The sequence below is a fragment of the Apium graveolens genome, chromosome 9 (assembly GCF_009905375.1).
Source record: "Apium graveolens cultivar Ventura chromosome 9, ASM990537v1, whole genome shotgun sequence".
In the NCBI taxonomy this organism is placed as follows: Eukaryota; Viridiplantae; Streptophyta; class Magnoliopsida; order Apiales; family Apiaceae; genus Apium; species Apium graveolens.
The window spans coordinates 23,886,853-23,907,140 of NC_133655.1; the positions used below are offsets into that span (position 1 = coordinate 23,886,853).

Consider the following 20,288-nt stretch of genomic DNA (forward strand, 5'->3'; position numbering starts at 1 on the left):
TTTTTCACAATTTTTGGAATTTAAGTGTAGCTATTTTCTTGGTCTTATATGAAAGGTTTAACAAGAAGGAATTTTGTAGAGATTGTAAAATGAATATTCAAGAGTTCAAAAAATAGGAGTTGAAGCGCACACGAAGTGAACACACTATTCTTTGTGCAATTCAAGTGATCAAGTTCTACAATGACACTCGTGTCAAGGCGGTAAACTTCTTAGATATTCTATTTTATATTGTTTTACATTTGTATCTTGCTCAGAGTTTATTGTTGTCTACGTACTTTTGTTGTAATCCAGTCTTTGATAATCTAGTACTTTTTTCGTAGTTGTGATATGTGTTGGGGGTGTGAGTAGTTGATGTTGGCCAAGTTTGGATGTAATGTAGTAGTATGGTATGTATGACAACTTTGACAACTTTGATGTTTTGTTGCTAATGGGTTTGTTCTTTAAATTAAGCAGAGATTTCAAAATTTTAAAATTAACGGTTATATTTTCCCCTATTCTAGTGTAATATACGATTATATATAGTGTTACATTACATATGCTAGTGTTGCTTAATTATAAAAAAATTGTGTTACAATAGATAAAATAGACCATTACAATAGGTATATGGGGCCCACCAGTGGGTCCCACTTATGCAATCATGATCAAGCTATTGTATCACTCATTTTACTTTACATTTGGGCCTTTTAGTGTTACAGTAGTTGCCTGTTATAAGGTTTTCTTCTTTGTTACAATAGATCAATGAAGTGTTACATTAGGGTGTCTATTGTAATGCTTGTATACGTAACGCCCCCTGGTGTTACGATAGACCTATTGTAACGCTTTTGTGGCCTATTGTATCACCATGCAGGCATTACAATAGCCCACTTATGGCGTAGTGTTAGTTTCGTGATGTTGGTTTATAGTGTTTTGAAGTTATTTTAATAAATTTATATATGATTTTAAAGATGTAAGATATTTGAGTGTGTGATCTTTGATTATTTATTTTGTGTTATTTATGTTATTTGTATGACTTGGGAGTTTGTAAGACATCCATCGCGAGTGGATAATCTCGTGCTTGGCACCTCCTATACGATGTACTTAAATTGTATGGGCGTGTCGCCGAAGTTGTGGGATACGTATAGCCATGGCTAGTATGTGTATGATTTGGCCTTTTGGGGAGCACATGCTTATTTCCGTGCAAGCCCCTGTAAGATATTGGGTATCATTTACTTTTTTTTTGTGCAAACCCCTGTAAGTTTTGATGACTACATATTTCTGGATTACCGAAAATGTAGGACATCCTGTAAGTGTAAGATTGTCTCCCATGTTCGTATGTAAGCTATTTTGTGTATTATTTTGTAAGTGTGAGAATATGTGTAAGATTACATTTAAGGGTATGATTCCATTTTATCAAGGTTCTTTCGATTATATTAGTATTGTGATTATATTATGCGTAAGTTTAATTTGTTTAAAAACAATTGCTTTGATTTGTGAGTTGAGTATCCATTTTCTAATTGTCTCATTCATTATTTCTATTGATCTTTATTCAAACATTCGGTTGTACTTTAGCCTCGTCATCTTTTAATATTTGTTCAGTTATGATTTATTTTATATCCGTATATGAGCCTTTCGCTCACTGCCGATCCTGTGTTCTCTTTGTTTTCCTCCGACAGGTATTCTCTCTTTTAGGTGGGTTATTTACGGGGAAGAGTGCGAGTTCCAAGACTTTGAGGAGTTTTGTATTTTCTTATATTTTCTTAGAGTTTGTTGGTGTGGTTGTAATTTAGTTGTATTTTATTTCAAGAATTGTAAGTTTATTGGATTTTTGAAAAGTTGTAAAGTTTAATCAGTTTTTAATGGAGTTCTATTAATAGAGCTCAGATTTATTTAAATTTTATTTGTTGGGTTGTTAAATCTATACCTTGGAGGGAGCGAAGAGTAGCCCTCTTATGTAGAGCTTCCTTCTGGGAGAAAGAGGACTTGTTAGGACCTTGTCCGCTAGACATTCTTGAAGAGCCTGAAGAAAAGTAAAGCTTGGGAGAATTTGAGAATTTGAGAAGTTGAGAAATGAAAGTGTGAATGTAAATGAGCACTTCTCATCTTCTTTTATAGGAAAAAGGTCACCTGCTACATCAGGTTGTAAGTCTGCCTGGTTCGCGCTAGTAGCTACCTCACTAAAAGAACACCGGAAATGGTGGAGAAAAACGACATAACAAACGAAAAAAGCGGTGCAGGACATCGCTTATCGTATTAGTCTTTCGAAAAAAGCCTGGCTGAAACTAGATACAAGTCATTAGTCTTAACTAAAGGACGATTATGTTAATCACCATGATTAGCAAAACTAGTGAAGATTAAGACAAGATTAGCTTTTCAGCTGAACTCACAAATACGAGAACAGAGCGTTCTCTTCCTAACAGATCAGACTACCCTGCAGGAGACTCTCACAGTCCATTAAAACCACTCCCGACCGACCATCCCACACATGGGGGGGCATATGGCTGACCAGGATCCTCCATATCTAAGCCATGACGGCCACAATTTGCATGCGGGGAAGCTCCGGCTGACCAACCAATAAATGGAGGCTTTTTGGCCTACTAGGAGCCTCCGTATCAGAGCCATGACGACCACAATTTGCATGCGGGGAAGCTCCGGCCGACCAGCCAATAAATGGAGGCTTTTTGGCCTACCAGGAGCCTCCGTATCAGAGCCATGACGGACACAACTTACATGCTGGGAAGCCCCGGCCGACCAGCCAACAAATTGAGGCATTTTGGCCTACCAGGAGCCTCCGCATAAGAGCCATGACGGCCACAATTTGCATGCAGGGAAGCCCCGGCCGACCAGCCAACAAATGAAGGCCTTTTTGCCTACCAGGAGCCTCTGTAGCAGAGCCATGACGGTCACAACTTGCATGCGGGGAGCCCTGGCCGACCCACCAACAAATTGAGGCCTTTCAGCCTATCAGAAGCTCCTGAAGGAGAGCTTTGAGACGTTCTAAAGTTTTTCCGGAGACCCTCTTGAGAGGTCCTTTAGAGATTTCTTGAAAAGGATAGCTCTCAGCAGAACCAAGTTTCGTGAAGACTAGAACGTCTACGAGAACGAGTTGGTTGAAGTGCATAACATCCTACAAAAGAAGTTTGGACAAGTTCAATGAAGTATAAGACTTCCTATAAGGACAAGTTCAATAAAACACATATTTAGCAAAGAACAAGTACAGAACGTCCACTGAGATGAGTACAGAACGTTCACTGAAACAGCCGTAACAGAGCTGAGAGGAACTCAAAGGCAACCATGAAATTAATTCCATGGACAACCAAGAGCAACAAGGGCATGATAAGGTATGTAAAAGACCTGAACTTTGAGTGAGAGATTCAAAAAAAAATTGGGGGGGGGGGCAGGAACCCTTGGGCAACCTCCTCTAGGCCGACCAGGAGGAGGCCGACCAGAAGCTTCTGCTCTAACTGGACGAGTATCCCACATTTGGGGGCATGATGCCGAGCAGAGCCTCCTGCTGCAAGAGGTTCTGCTCGACCCCAATGACCCCCCTTCGAAAATTTGAAAAATTTCGAAAAATATGAAAAAAAATCAGAAAAAATTTGAATTTTTTTAAATTTTCAAGATTTTAAGATTAAGCCCAAATTAGGGTCGATTAGTGAAATTAAGCCCAGATTAGGGCTGATTAGTGTATATTAGGCGTAATTAACCCAAATTCGGGGGAATTAGTGATTTGTATGATGAAATTAGCCCAGATTAGGGCCGTTTAACCCATTCACTCTTATAATTAGTGTTGATTAAGGATAATTAGTGTCTTATGCATACTGATTAGTCTTAATTAGCCCATATTAGGGCCGATTAGTGAAATTAAGCCCATATTAGGGCCGATTAGTGCATATTAGGCGTAATTAACCCAAATTAGGGAGAATTAGTGATTTGTATGATGAAATTAGCCCATATTAGGGCCATTTAACCCATTCACTCTTATAATTAGTGTTGATTAAGGATAATTAGTGTTTTATGCATACTGATTAGTCTTAATTAGCCCCGATTAGGGACGATTAGCCTCGATTAAGGCCAATTATTGCATTCTAGCTTAAAATTAGGCTCTTTTAAGCCTAATTAGCAACTTATACATGGAAATTAGCCCCGATTAGGCCCGATTAGCCCCGATTAGCCCCGATTAGGGACAATTGAAAGCTTTCACCCTATAATTAACCTTGAAAAAGGTCAAAGGGTGATAAACGCTCGCTTTTTAGCCCCAGATAGGGCCGTTTAGTGTTAAACACTATCCAAATAGCTTGTACAAAGGCCTTAAGTGTGTATACTCGCACTAATAAGTCGTTGTAAATGTGTAGGTCGCTCCACACTTTACGATAAAGTGACGATACCCATGAAGGGCCGACACCGATGAAGGGCCGACACCCATGAAGGGTCGACACCCATGAAGGGCCGATACCCATGAAGGGTCGAAAGTGTCCCGAGTCACGATTAGACCATTATAACTTCCACGAAAACTCGAGCAGTATTCACGGAAGTTGGGGGGCAAATGATGTGGATAGAAAATATATCCTAAAAATACATTAGATGTCACATTAATTACACTTGGGCTTCTTGTCTAAAAGCCAATACATACCTGTCTGGTCTGAACTCATAGCAGACTTAAGACGACCCATGTAGACAAGGGCCACTAGCTGAGGTTGTCAAGGTCCACAAACACAAGTTGTTCACGGACTAGGCCCAATACGGCTGGAAGAGCATAGGCATGTGTTCTAAACGGACTCAAAGTCCAGCACAGAAGGTTCTGGAGCTCCTTCCTCAATAGGACTCCTAATCACCGTCTAAGTTGGAGACTTGTCCTCCAAGTCTCCCAACAGAAGTCTAACCCTAGACTCACCTCTATATAAAGGGCTCTACCCCTCAAACTAGAACTACGTTTTTGGCTTGATTCTCTACAACACAGAGATACGTATGCATCTTGCTAAGATCGATAGTCCCGAACGCAAGAGCAGTCATTAAAGCTCGAAACTCACCAACCCTAGCATTAAATACTAACGTACTCAGGTTTTGGTTCCACAACAATGAATATCAAAATTTATCACATGAAACATGAAGTTTAGTAATTTAGAGTGCATTGTAAATCTATTTTATTATATTAATTTGAATATTAAAGTATAATATAGTTAATTGTTTAATATTTATATATAACTTTTTAAGACATAAAGTAAAGGTAAAATAATTGTATATATGAATACAGGTCCGTTAATATCTCATCCGATTTTTTTCTGATCTTGGATCAGATCACCAAAAATCTGATTTTTTTAATTTTATAGACCAGTGACCGAACCAGTAATGTTCGGTTTAATTCTATCCCGTAATTGTATGCAAGTTCTTGCCAAAATAATTAAAAAAAGGATAGTATTAATTAGAGATGTTTAAAAAATTTGAATTCCGAAATTCGATCTGGGAAAAAGACTGAAAACCCGATCCGGGAAAAAGCCCGGTCCGGTTCGGGCCGACCCGCGAGCCTTAAATGGGCCTCCTTTTTTCCTTTCAAAAATCTGACCCGGCCCGAAATCCAAAAAATCCGGATAAAAACCTGAATTTAACAAAATTAGGATAAAAGCCCGGATCTAAAACCCCCCGGATAAAAGGCTGGTTCGGCCCAGATAAAAGTCCAGACATTTTGAAAAACCCGATTAAAAAACCGAAATTTTTATTTAAATTTTGAAAATATGCAATACTTTTTATAAATTTAAAATTATTATGTTATAATATTAAAAACAATTAAGGTATGTATGATTATTTATATATTATATCAAAAAATAATTATTTATTTTGGTGTCTAAACTACTCTATCTGATATATCAAGATATTATTTTCTCCGGTATTTAAACTACTCATAGATCGAGTTATAAAATATAAAAAATATTTTTTATCATATAAATAAAAAAGCCGGATAAAGTCCCGTTCGGCCCGATTGAGCCCGAAATGAGGGCCTAAAACGAATCATATATTTTTTAGGAAGTCCGGCCCGGTCCGACCGGACTTATAAAAAAGTCTAATTCAATCCGTTTTTTTAAAAAACCGATTTTTTAAACCCCGGATAAAACTCGGCCCAATAGAGTTTTTTTGCACATATTAACTTTCCTAGAATTCCGAAAATAAGAAATGTTCGGTCATTTACTCATTTTCACAAAAAAATTACATTTACAACCTAAAAGAAAATGATGATTTGAGTAAATTGTGCGTGACCCATTTGAAACCTGGTCGTAGAAACCAAACAGAACTGTTTGACGCCTTGGTACTTTATCATGGAAATGGGAAGAAAAGAGGGCAGATCAAATGTAAGCCTCGATGTGATCGGCGAAGATAATCTACGCAACGTGCTAAGTAGACTACCTTCCTCCTCTTTCGCATCCGCTGCCTGCGTTAGCCGCTCTTGGAATCGTATATGCGACACTGTTCTCTACACTCCTAAACTCTCCTCTGCTTTCTCTACCAATCCTTCTCTCCAGGTCCGTCTAATCTCTCTCTCTCTCTCTCACTCTCTCTCTCTCTCTCTCTCTCTACTCTCTCTATCACACACACACACACTCCCAAACTCTCTTCTGTTCACTCTTGCAATCCTCCTCTTCAGATTAATCTCACATTTATACCTACGTTTACTATTTAAGGTCTAAATAATTAAATTTGTTAACTTATAGTGGCCATATTTGGTGGCAACTTATAAGTTAAGTACATTTTTGTTACTAGGTGTATAAGTATTCAATTTATATTTTATAGTTTTGATAATAATCCATGGATTTTTAAAAGATTTTGGTTGATTTAATTTGTTCGCGGATTTTGAAGGAGTTGATAAAAAATCTTGTAGAATCTTGATGATTTGTGTGAGTTTTTTAGAAAAATTTCAATAGATTAAAAATATGAGAAATGCCTAGTCCTCGGAAATTCTTGGTTGCCGAATAATGACGTGTCGCTATATTATTGGTCAATCTCTCTTAAATGAATGATGAACCCCTCGTGCATACATATGAGCCCCGCGAATAAAAAGATGCCATGTGTCATTTGGGATTCATTTCGGGGTAGGTAAAATACGGGGCTACAAACTTATGACACTAATGTATCAAATTTTAGAGTGTGAAGTTGGTGATTTGTAGGACTCTTAAGTAGTATTTTGTATTTGTATGATTGGTGATTCATACTCTATTCTAGAGTTTGTAGCCGAACTTGACATATATAAACTTGTTCATGTTATACCTACACATTATCCGTGCTGGTTTATATGTTTGCCATATGTGCAGTATACAAATGTGTTTATTTTTTTGTGGAGTATAATGCATATTTTTATCTATTACGCAATGCACTATTTATGCGTCGAAATTGATTTAGGAAGCCGTAGAAGAGGTTTTCAACAAGGTTTTTGCTGAGCTCATCCGCCCTCATTTTGCAATTGTAACTGTCACTTCTATTGATCTACACGAGGCTCGTCAGCTGGTGCGGCTATTTTCTTTGTGTTACATTGACTTTATGATCAATTTGTACTTAAATTAGTGACGCCATTTTACTATACAGATTACTAATAAATTAGGATCCACAATTCCAATCATCTACACAGCACCCAATGGAGTAATCGGAAGGGATGCAATTACAAATGAATTCAAAGAGGTTAACAATTACTTCTCAGTTGTTCTGATATTAACTATATGTAATATGCTTATTACTGTGCGGATCAGCCATGACAGAATATTTCTTTTCTTTGGCCTTGGTTCAGATTCAGTGGGAAGTAGGTGAAAGGGATCAATGTCCCTTCGTTAATTTTTTTGATGATGATGCTCTTGTCCCTCAGAGTCGAGTCATTTGTTTGACAGTCGGGTTCTTGCCAGGATTGAAAGTTGCAACAGTCCCATTATTACAGACGGAGACGGTAATATCAACTTAAGTTAGATAGGGGGCAAACCAATGTGTTATTTTCCTTTTTTCCCCTCTGTTTTCCAAGTAAAAGTTATTCTATGAAACCATTGTATTAATGGATGGATACCTGAATTTAAACTATCTGGTAAATATTTGAGTTTGTTGTACTTTATATAATTTTATGCTTAAAATTTTAATTGTAAATAATTTTTTAAAGGGTGCACTGGAGGATGAATTTATGGCAGATATTAGGGATTGCGTGACGTCTGTTTCAGGTTGCAATTCACCGGTTGGGATAATGCTATTTTCAGTAAGTTGATACGTCTACATTGTTGGCCACTAACATGCACACCTTATTTGTTCATTGATATATATATAACTATTATTTGTATATCTAAAGTTTGATTAAATTATTCATTAGGACTGCGAGAATACAGATGATCTTCTTCAAAAAATGGGTGAGTTTCAAATATCTTTTAACTGTACAAGTCGTTTTATAGTTTATGTGAAATGTTTATAAAGTTACTATATACCTGACTCTAGGGAACAGGGTTCTAAACCAAGATGGCCGGGTCATATCTGAAGAACAGTTCTCCCACGAAAAATTGATAACATGCACACAATGTAGCTAGATAATCTTTCTTTATTAAAATTGAATTCTAAAAGATTGCTTTACCATATTAATATAATTCTCCTCTTGTGAAGTCTGTAAAGTTAAAACTACAAGGAATAAAATCAATGCATCACAATCCGAAAGCCATATTCGTCCTAGAACAAGCTAACACCGTTTGACAGATAAAACATCTGACACAGCTTTATCAGAAAACACCCGAACTAAAAACAGCAGATAAGCCATCTTATATCTCAATATCGATTTAGCAACACAGGTAGATATAGAGTATATATATTCAGGCATTGTAGATATTTGTTTACCAGAGAAATATTATAAATTTAGCAACCAGTCTGCTAAAAAGAATTCATTCAGTTTACTAATCATCAATGTACCATTAGATATGCAAATGACCCCTACGTATAGAACTGTAGGTGTGATAAATGTATTTTCTTGTGAGCTATTGGCAGGTCCACGTAACTCCAGGCGTAGACGGTGCATAAGGACTATTTGGAGGATATATATGGGGCCCATTTTGTGTGTCTCTGGTTTATTGAAATATAAATCAAAATGGCCTACTTAATTTTTTTCATTGGTAAAATTTTAACTAAATAATTTTAATATTCTTATTCTTGTCAATAAGAAGTTTATGATTTCAAGTGATTGTGGAAACTATTATAACTGCAACTTTGGAGTTCACTGAAACCTTCAGTTAGGTGTATCACAAAGATTCCACTTGTTCTTTTCATCCTCAATCATTTTTTGAAAGAAATATGTAAATTGTAAAATATTGGTTCGTTCAATTTTTGATTTCATAAATTCATTAGTAGGTATTCATTTTTTGCTATTTAGTTTTTGTGATTTAGTTATCCCCTTTATCATAGGAGCTCCTGCATCTCTCTGTTTTGTTTTTTATATCCTATTTTTTTACTGATTTTATTTATTATTATGGTGATCCAATCCTAGACACTCTAAGATTATTTTCAAACTTGCTCCCATTTCGAGTCGAGAGATAGATTAATAGATTGACGTTGATAACTCTTTATAATGATGTAAATCTCATTTCGATTTTTTTGTTTAAGATTTTTTTCAGATGAAAGCGTTTGTAAGCATTATTTATTATGTTTAACACCATATGAGATTTTACATGATATGCATATTTCTCTAAAGTTATGTGTTCATCTTTGCAGACTATTCCATGTCTCCGGAGACTGTCATTGTTGGTGATAGGTGTGGTGAGTTCTTATGTGGAGTTGAACTTATAAACAAAAAATCTAATAGGAAAAGCCAGCCTCTATCTGTAGCAGCTGTCGCCCTATTATTCATGCGAGAACAGAAGAAGCCTTATGGTACTGCTTATTACTTCTATAACTAGTCACGAACATATATTTATTTGGATTGGGACATAAACACTTATACCTGATAAGTAAATTTTAATCGAAAATCAAATGAATCGGTGTAAATTTTCCATGCCTGATTATAGTTATGCAGTAAGATAACCAGGTTTAATTACAGAATGTTTTGGTCCTAAATATTGAAATGTCATAATAAGCTTGGAATTCATGAGGGTTTGATTGGAGTTGTCAGGACAGATCGAAGATACTTTAACAGTTAGCTTCGTCCTTCCAGATCAGTCTGTTTTTTTTTTGGTTTTATATCTACACTTGGTAGAAGTTTCTTTGAGCTTATAGATGCTTTGTAAGAAATATTTTGTAGAAGCTTTTGATGATTTGCTAACCTTTTGTGTTGCTGTTAAGTCATGGTTTTCTACTGTCAAAATATCAAGTATATTACAGTAATTTTGCTTGTGATTTGTGGGTCACTTTGTGTATGTTTAACTAGTGCTTCTTGTACCAATTTTTTTTAATTATTACCGAAAAATATTTGTAGTTTATATGAATTTTATTTTGATTGAAATTTTATTAGAACTCCAAACTAATGCTCTGTTTATTGTTGTGATTTAGTGACTAGTTTAAAACATTATGCTATACTTTTATCAGTTATCATCTATATGTGGTAACATTTACACCAGTGACACCTTTTTCTGGGCTTGATAACAGGTATAGGTGAGATAAATCTGCATGTTGCTTTATCTGCTGGCTTGGCACCTATTGGTAACACATATGAGGTCACTTCAGTAGAAGAGAACATTGTTGGTGACTCATGGACCAATGGATTAACACGTCTCAGTGCAAGAAGAGAAGAATCACGGGAAAACCTGGATGGTCAAATTATTACCACCCACATATATCATGATGTATGATTCTTTTTTTCATAAGCAAATTTTTATTTCTTTTGCACAACCTTGTTATAAATAACTTAATAATTTGAGCAAATAAAAGGCTTTTCTCCAAGCCTTTTTGAAATGGATTATACTTTTCAGTTTGGTCAGTAAATTTGTTGACCTTGTAGCACTCTTTTTCGAGCTGTTGACAGTCAAAGATTTTCCCAGTAGAGAATTAAAAAGTTTATAACTAATACTTGGTGACATCTTAAAAACTTAGAAGAATGTTGCATAGGGCATATGAGTTAAAGTGTAATATACACCCTCCATCTCATATTATGTGTCCTCTTTTGATTATTATTATGTGGTCAAATTGACCAAATTTTGACCGCAAATTTTGACCGATAATTAAGACAAATTTATGTAATATTTTTATAAATTGAAAAATATATTTTAAAGAGTATTATATATATTTTTCTAATGATACAAGTTTTGAAATTTATTTAATTATATATTAAGTATAATTTGTGGTCAAAATTTAAATAATTTGACCATAGACTAGTCAAAATAGGACATATACTATGAGATGGAGGGAATAATTATCTTAGGAGTTAGGACCCTAATGTTGTAGTTTTTTAATCAATCTCAAGATGAAATAGGGCCTGCAAATTCAATAATATTCCCTTTACTCAATCTTATCCATAACTGTTTGATGGTGGTTCATGTATTTTGATATCTCTTGATTGGTTGATGCTTTTGTGGAGTGTTAGTAATATAGACTTAAGATAAACGTTTTCTATATACTACTTTTTAAACAAAAAATAAATGTAGCAAATGACATTCTAGTCTCCGTAGCTCTTAGAATTACTACCTACAAAGATGATATTTCTTCACCACCTGTCAGGCACTGATACAAACTATGTTATCTACAAATTAAATTCATAAGCAATCATAATGGTAGTCATAATTTTCCTAGATTTGTTGTATATAGGTTTATGTACATTCCTTGTTTGAATTTAATATGTATAGTTAAACTATGTGTTTACATATATTCAAGTTTGTCTTTCTTCCTTGGGGTTTTTTTAATCATGATTGGTATTTTTTTGGCAGCTGTGGGATCAAATTCATTATCCTGCTTTCATAGGGGTTTTGAAAAGAGGAAAGTGTGCTGTTAGATTGGAAAAAGAAAAACAGATAACATCCCTAGTATTTTATGATATATGGGGGTAATGTTACAACTCACTCTTATTTCTATAGCTTTATCTGTTTAAACAATTTTTTTTGCGACTCTAGGAAAGGTACATATCTGAATTTTAGGTAGATGTTTTAATTTTGGGAACATATTAAACACGAAGATGCTTGAATTCTATCTACTTGATTTTCAATAACATGAGACCAATACCATTGCCCAAATTTAAATGGAGCGTCATATTTGATGAATGTTGCTATGTTGTTGATCGTAGTGGGATATATATATATATATATATATAGGTAAGTGCTCAAATACAAACCAATATTAGAATACAAACTACAAACCATTAAGAGCCACATGTTTAATCCAATTCTCTCTCGTCCATGTGCACTATGTATTCATGTATATATTTTCCCCTTCGTTTCTAATTGGACTTTTCCCGTTAATCGGTTAACTTTTTAAAAAAATATTTTTGCCGTATTTTTCTCCATGTCCCACTCATCAATTTGCATAGCATATTTGCTATATTTTGACGAGAAATCAGTATTTAAACTTAACTGAATCACTAAGCTGAAATCAATACTATTTCAGGACCCAGTATATTTTAGTGATTCTCGTAGGCGTAGGCATAGTTACTGATTTATCGCTGAAATATATCAAATATGGTATTCATAATAATTGTTGGAGGATGTAGAAAAATATAGGGAAGTTTGATTTTAAAAAGAATTCACCAATTAACGGGAAAAATTCAATTAAAAATAAAGGGAATAAGGTGGAGTTGTGTGTGGGGTGGTGCAGTTTGTAGTTTGTATTTTAATTTTGTTTGTATTGGAGTAAGACTCTATATATATAGGGCTACTCTTTTGGGAACCCTCTTACAATGAGAACTAAAAACCTATATTAATTTTATAATTATTTATTTTAATATTGCAAAACTTAAAGCTACACATAAATTTATAGAACACCCTCACCATTCACTGTCACTGCAAAACTATCTTCATCGCCTTCCATTAAAGCCGCCGCCATCATCACACCATATAACCACCTCCACTACCTACAAAATCAAAAATCTTGAATGAAATCTCACCAAATTTTAAACCATTATTGGAGGAATGTGTCACCGCAACCATAAAACCACTCACAAAATCACCAAATTCTCAATGCGAGTCACTAAAAAAAGATGCAACTCACCAAATTTCAAAGCAAACCACTAAAATTTCAACATAAATCATCAAATTTCTCAAAACAAATCATTAAAATATGCCGCCCATTTACACTCTAAAAGCATAAAGATCACTTCTCCCAAAAACAACCCAATCAGCCATCACTGAATCACAAACTCCAATCACCATCTTCTATACAGAGATATATTTGTATCTCGATCATATTGGTAGATTATTCTACTTTCTCCGAATCAAACTCAATAATTGACGCTATTATTTCACTTTAGATCTTAAAGATGTCACCGGAGTAAAGTTTGGTGGAAATGGAAAAGTAGAGCATGAAAGAATCAGTAGATCTAGATGAAAGACAAAAGAAAATACAGATCAGGAAGTAGGAAGTAAGAAGGAGAAATGGAACATTCGTGAAGAGAGAGAGGGGGGAGAGAGAATATGGAAAAAGGAGAAAGGAGAGAGAGAAATAGGGAAATTTAGAAATGGCAGAGTAGATCGAAGTGGGTGGGTAGGTGGGTGGCTGAGAGAAGAGAGAAATGTGTGTATATATATATTTATGTTTACACGTATAAAGTTTAAATAGAAGTATGTAGTCCAGATCAAAAGTTGACTCAAACATTCAGTGGTTCATATTCGATCTCGGTCTCATTATAATACATGTTCTTATTTGAGCACTTGCCTATATAGATTTATATATTTTGTATGTCCGTTTACTTCTGTGTTTAATGTAAAATTTCAAAACTCAAACTCCACAATTTCATTTTCGTAACCTATTCTACAAAGTTACCAGGTCCAAGTGCAACTCAACTTTTTTACATCAATCAAACACACACAATCAAATTGCTCTCCTAATCCATCCTCTACCTCACCTCCACCCGTTATGCTCTTTATAACTTTTTTACTCTAATTCTCAAAAACCATCAATACTTGGTTTCCAATTCCAGATCTCAATTGATTGTAGTAGAAGAATCGTCTTATCTTAAGAAAATAAGAGGTGTTGTGTTGAATCTCGAAAGAGATGGCAATGATACAGTCATCGAAAGAGAAAAGAGATAAATCAGAAACAATAAAGGAGAAGTTAGCGGGAAAAAGAAGTGAAAAGCAAAAAAGAAGATAAGAGGTGGAAGATGGAAGAGAGGAAGATTGTTGTGGATGCATTCTTTGGTCAAAATTAAAGAAAGAAAAATAAAACTGTTGTGTTGGAGTAATTTAAGGGATATGATCGCATTCTTATTGCTAAAATATTTTCAGGGATTTGTTTTTAAGTAAATCTTATGTCAAATAAGTCATAGCTATTTTTATGGCTATATTGATTCGGTTATGTTCCTGGGTAGAGTCAAAGATAGCTCCCTGATTGTGAGAATCACTATTTATGTATTTTCCTTAATTGCGTGTTATCTTATTCGCTCTTTTCCTATTTATGGAGAGACGATTGAATGAAATAAACCCATTACTCATTCAGTAAACAGTTGTCTAAGGAGATTTGAAGAATTATCTTGAGTAAAACTCTTATTATGCAAGATAGGTTCCTCTAAGAATAGGGGATCAATCCATCTATTCTTGGTAATAGACTCGTGACGAGATCCATATAGCCAGGGACCAAAACAACTCAAACAATGCAGTTTAAGATTCGGGTGGCTGAAAACATGATCTTAGGGTTAGTGGATTCAGGCAGCACACATAATTTCATAAGTGAAGAGGCTGCATTGCTATTACGATTACCTATCCTGTCGTTCTTCTTTGCAAGTAGCTGTAGCAAATGGTGAGAAAGTGTCTAGTCCGAGTATTTGTATTGCTGTTCCATTACGCATTCAAGATCAGAATTTTTTATTTGGATTTGTACGTTATAACTCTTGGAGGATTTGATGTGGTACTTGGTGTGAAGTGGTTGCAAATGCTAGGTCCTATTTTATGGGATTTCAGCACCCTTGCCATGAGGTTTAACCTACAAGATCAACACTTTATTTGGCAAGGGGAAGTTGTCAAAAAAGGGGATGCTATTGTTTTTACATTGCAAGAGGCTGCGTTCAAGCTTGGAAAAATTATTGGTTGATTACACTGACCTTTTCAGGAACCAAAAGGGTTGCCTTACTAGAAGATGTGATCATCTCATCAGTTTGTTGCCTGGTTCAGGCTCTGTTGTTGTCGGGCCTTACCGATAAGCTCATCGTCGAAAGGATGAAATTGAAAAATAATGGGCGAAAATGATTGTAATTCGTCCCAGAAGGTCCCCCTTTTTTATATGGTATTGTTAGTTCCCAAGCATAATGGCTCTTCACGTCTTTGTGTTGATTACAGAGAACTCACTACTATGACAATAAAGGATAAATATTCGATTCCAGTGGTGGATGAGCTATTGGATGAACTCCATGGTGCAAAAGTTTACACATAACTTGATTTACGCTCAGTTGATCTCAAGTGCGGATGGATCCAAAAGATATAGAGAAGACAACATTTCGTACACACCACGGTCATTTTGAATTTCTGGTACTCGCATTTGGTCTCACAAATGCTCCTTCAACCTTTCAAGCATTGATGAATGAAGTCTTTCAACCTTACTTGCGTAAATTTGTTCTCATTTTCTTTGATAATATCTTAATTTATAGCAAGACATGGGTGGAGCATATGCAACACATCCGTTAGGTGTTTGCGCTGTTACAAAAGCATCGAATATTCCTTAATAAAATCTAAATGTTCGTTTGGTGAGCAGCATGTCACCTATTTGGGACATGTTATTCACGCAAATGGGGTTTCAGCTGATGTTGGTAAGATTTCAGCAATAACTGAGTGGCCTTTACCTCAATCTGTTAAGGTTTTGCCTGTTAAGGTTTTGCGCAGATTTCTGGGGCTCACGGGTTATTATCATAAATTTGTAAAAGATTATGAAATTATAGAAGCACCTCTGACAAGCCTATTGAAGCGCAATTCATTCAACTGGTCTTCAGCTGCTGAAATGGCGTTTTATGACCTGGAAAAAGCTTTCTCTACTGCACCTGTGTTACAACTTCGAGATTTTGATCGAGAGTTTGTTGTAGAATGTAATGCGTCTGGTATAGGCATTGGAGCAGTCTTACACGAGGAAAGACACCCAATTGCATTTTTTAGTTGCAAATTTGCTAATCGACATTTGAAACTTCTTGCTTATGAGCGGGAACTGATTGGATTGGGCAAAACAGTGCAACTTTGGCGACAATACCTTTGGGGATGCTCTTTCCTTATTAAAACTGATCATTACTGCTTGAAATATTTGTTGGAACATCTCACCACTGCTGCTCAACCACATTGGGTTAGTAAGTTGCTTGGGTTTGATTTTCGAGTGGAGTACATGCTCGGGACGCTTAAGAAAGCCGTTGATGCCTTGTCACGTCGGGAAGATGAGATAGGGGTTGTTATCGCCATCTCACAACCTCACTTGACACTTTTAGAAAATTTGAAAAGGAAGGTCGCAACCACAAAGTCTATCCAAGAAATTATCATTCTCATTTACAAAGGTACCGCAGAAAGACATTTTACTTTCCGTGATGGGTTATTATTTTACAAATATCGAGTCTATTTATTGCCCACTTCTCCTCTGTTTCCTGCTATTGTATCTGCTATTCACAATGCAACTCATGAAGGAATTCATAAAACTCTTCATTGAGTGCAGGCTGATTTTTATTGGAAGTGGATGAAAACTATAATTCATGATTTCGTGCAAAGTTGTGTGATGTCGACAAAATAAGGGGAAAAATCTTCACCCAGCTGGTCTTTTGCAGCCATTACCAATTCCACAAAATATTTGGGCACATATATCAATGGACTTTATTAAGGGTCTGCCTAAGATAGGGGGAAAATCTGTGCTATTTGTGGTGGTGGATCGCTTATCAAAGTATGCTCATTTCCTTCCTTTTGCGCATCCGTACACTGCTATTTTAGTTGATCAAGTATTTTTCAGCCATATCTTTCGTTTACGGTTTTCCTGAGTCAATAGTAAGTGATCGGGATGTTGTGTTTACTGGTACATTTTGGAAAGAATTGTTTCGCTTGAGTGGTACTCGATTATCTTTCTCTTCAGACTACCATCCTCAAACAGATGGTCAAGCAGAGGTAGTTAATCGAACAATTGAGATGTATTTGCGTTGTTTTGTGGGTGATACACCAAGAAAATGGGTAGAATGACTTCCATGGGCAGAATATTGCTATAATACATCCTTCCACACCGCTCTCCGTACCACTCCTTTCCAACTAGTTTATGGCAGACCACCTCATCGTTTGCTATCTTATGAACCTGGTTAAACGCGCGTTGATGCAGTGGATCGTTGTTGTTTGCAGAACCGTGATGAAGTTCTGGCTACAATACGTGCTCATCTACGCCAGGCTCAAGACCGTATGAAACATTTTCATGATGTAGGCCCCCGAAATTTGTCTTTCAGTCTAGGTCAACTTGCGTGGCTTCGCTTGCAGCCTTATCGACAATGTTCTATAGGCAACAGATCATGTCCCAAGTTAGCACCTAAGTTCTACGGCCCTATCAAGATTTTGAATTGGGTAGGTTCGGTTGCTTTTACACTTGAGCTTCGTGCTGATTGCAAACTCCATAATTTTTTCATGTTTCGGTGCTTAAAGAGTTTAAGGGAGAGAAAACTGCAGAAAAACCCACTTTACCTCCTACTATTGATGGCAAAGTAATTCCCCAACCACTCTCTGTCCTTCGTTTTCGTGCCAATAGAGGTGTACCTGAGCTACTAGTACATTGGGCTGGTCAATCAGAATCTGATTCTACTTGGGAGAATGCAAATATGTTTAAAGAAGTTTATCCCGAGTTTAAGCTTGATGACAAGCTTGTTGTCGAGGAGGGGAGTAATGTTGTGGATGCATTCTTTGGTCAAAAGTACAGAAAGAAAAATAAAGGAAAACAACAAACTGTTGGAGTAACTTCAGAGATATGATCGCATTCTTATTTCTAAAATATTTTCAGGGATTTATTTTTAAGTAAATCTTTATGTCAAATAAGTCATAGCTGATTTTATGGTTATATTGATCTGGTTGTGTTCCTCGGTAGTAGGTAGAGTCAAAGATAGCTCCCTGATTGTGGGAATCGCTATCTATGTATTTTCCTTAATTGTGTGTTACCTTATCCGTTTTTTCCTATGTATGGAGAGACGATTGAATGAAATAAACCCATTATTCATTCAGTAAACAGTTGTCTAAGGAGAGTTGAAGAGTTCTCTTGAGTAAAACTCTTATTATGCAAGATAGGTTCCCTCAAGAAGGAATCAATCCATCAATTTCTGGTAATAGACCCGTGACGAGATCCATAGCCAGGGACCATAACAAAGATATGTGAAGAATAAAGTATTACAGTTGATAAAAGCAAAACATTGATTGTGTTTTTAAAACCCAAAACCTGAAGACTGTTGAATGGAAATTAAGAAAGATAAAACCATACATGAAACAAAATTTTCAATTTAGTTTATCACCAACCACAGGTGGAGAAGAGTAGCGATCAGTGATCGCATGTGGAAAAGAGAACGAGAGAGGAGAAAGGAGAAGACGAAGAAAAAATCAGTAGAGGATATGGAGGTTAAATGTGGTAGTAGCAAAATAGTCGATCTTTTATTTGAAAATCCGAACCTGAATACTGTAAATAAGTAATAAGAAAGAAAAACTGTATATGGAATAAATTTTCCATTTTATCAACTGCAATCGAGTCTTAACCCACAACTAAACAAGGTGTCTAAACTTACATATGAGAAACGTGACAACTGGAGACTTTCCGGAATATGAACTTGTTTCCGGTGTTGGCTTTTTTAGCAGCTTGCCTAGTACTGTTATTTGTCTTCCCGTGGTCATAGTTTGTTGATCTAGCTTGATATTTTGCAGTGAAAATATATTCCTTTACATTGTGTGCATATATGTTGCTTTATGTTTCAGATTTGATTGCTTATCACAGTGCATTGTGTTTGTGTTTCAACCAACAACTTTGATAGTGATTGCAGTTTTCTTGACTCCTAGTGATTTCAGTGATATTTTATCTCGAACAGTCCTCCACAATCTTGTAATTAGGGATAATTTATTATTTGTAGTTTAAATGGAAGTTATTTTTTTTTGTTTCTTAGGAATGACCAGCGGTGCCTGTTTGTTGGTGGTGATGGTATTGAGACTGGTGATTGTTTCCGTATCTTTCAGCCAGATACCAATATGACATTGTCTTCTCTCAGACATGTCTATGACAAATTTAGAGATTTAAAGAATCCTTATGATGTTGGAACTTCTGATTGCCTGACTAATAGAGCTGCTATCGGCCGGGAAAATAAAATTTTTGGTGCTTTTATCTTTTCTTCCATAACTCGTGGGGAGCCAATTGGGGACGCTATCAGTATAGTAAGCACACCTTTCTTGGAAACTTTCCCTGATGTTACATTGGCTGGATCATGTTGCAGTGGAGAAATATGTCGTGGGGATTCAAGTTCATATGGTCAAGTATCTGAACAAGGTTTTGCCCGTTGCTATGTACATCACCACAGCAGTGTTTATCTAGTCATGTCTTACACTCCATCCCTGCCTTCAATTTAGCAAGTTTCGAGTTCTGCAGTTTAATGCTCTGTTTCCGCCTCAAAAATATTCTCATATTTTGCCCAAATAACTTGCCAAATTCTATTGCTTAGTGCTGTGGTCAAAATACTACATATAACATGTAAACTAATTAATTGTTGACTTGAATCAAAACCAAATTTGGATATTGTTCTCCTTTTTTTAAGTGAACTTTTTTTGTCATGTAGAGACGAATGCATCTATCTATATTATATTATAATAGACGAAACATTAAAAATTTGGTAGTCAGTCGGTTGGTAATTGCTGAAATTACCTAATTACCCTTGCTTAATTATTCTAATCCTAATTATCGGGTCAATCAGTTCTAATTCTAATGGATATTGAAGTCAATTTCCTGTATTACTTTACCAATTTCAATTCTATTTTATATCGAACTTCATATCATTATAATTTATATTAAATTCAATTTCTTCTACCAATTTAGAAAAAATTAAAATTAAACTAAAAATAATTAGTTTGATTTGGTCGGTCTATTGGGCATCGGGCTAAAATAAAATAATATAAACCACTTATTTGAGATAAATCAAATTAATATTAGACTAAGTATAATTTGTATCCTAATGATGTGAACTAAAAATCAAATTTTAATTAATAAATATATATTTT

At 35.6% G+C, this 20,288-nt stretch overlaps 1 protein-coding gene and 1 long non-coding RNA gene across 2 annotated transcripts; both read left to right on the forward strand.

Annotated features, from left to right (window-relative positions):
- The first annotated feature begins 6,210 nt into the window (after window positions 1-6,210).
- On the forward strand, window positions 6,211-19,848 carry LOC141683925 (F-box/LRR-repeat protein At5g63520-like). The gene is made up of 10 exons (XM_074488734.1): window positions 6,211-6,491; window positions 7,366-7,470; window positions 7,549-7,641; window positions 7,748-7,900; window positions 8,105-8,197; window positions 8,309-8,345; window positions 9,688-9,846; window positions 10,558-10,754; window positions 11,832-11,947; window positions 19,187-19,848. Exons 1-10 carry the CDS (start codon window positions 6,288-6,290, stop codon window positions 19,641-19,643), a joined length of 1,614 nt encoding a protein of 537 aa, XP_074344835.1. The 5' UTR covers window positions 6,211-6,287; the 3' UTR covers window positions 19,644-19,848.
- LOC141683926 (uncharacterized) lies at window positions 13,835-17,924 on the forward strand. Its single transcript, XR_012560495.1, has 2 exons — window positions 13,835-16,579; window positions 16,735-17,924. It is a non-coding gene; the product is annotated as an uncharacterized LOC141683926 (long non-coding RNA).
- Window positions 19,849-20,288: the final 440 nt, after the last annotated feature.

What these genes read in the sequence shown, in the direction of transcription:
- LOC141683925 (XM_074488734.1), top strand. Translation starts at nt 6,288, where the DNA reads ATGGAAATGGGAAGAAAAGAGGGCAGATCAAATGTAAGCCTCGATGTG. An exon ending in CTACCAATCCTTCTCTCCAG is followed by an intron (nt 6,492 to 7,365) that starts GTCCGTCTAATC and finishes AAATTGATTTAG; the next exon opens with GAAGCCGTAGAAGAGGTTTT. An exon ending in GTATTTTATGATATATGGGG is followed by an intron (nt 11,948 to 19,186) that starts GTAATGTTACAA and finishes TTTGTTTCTTAG; the next exon opens with GAATGACCAGCGGTGCCTGT.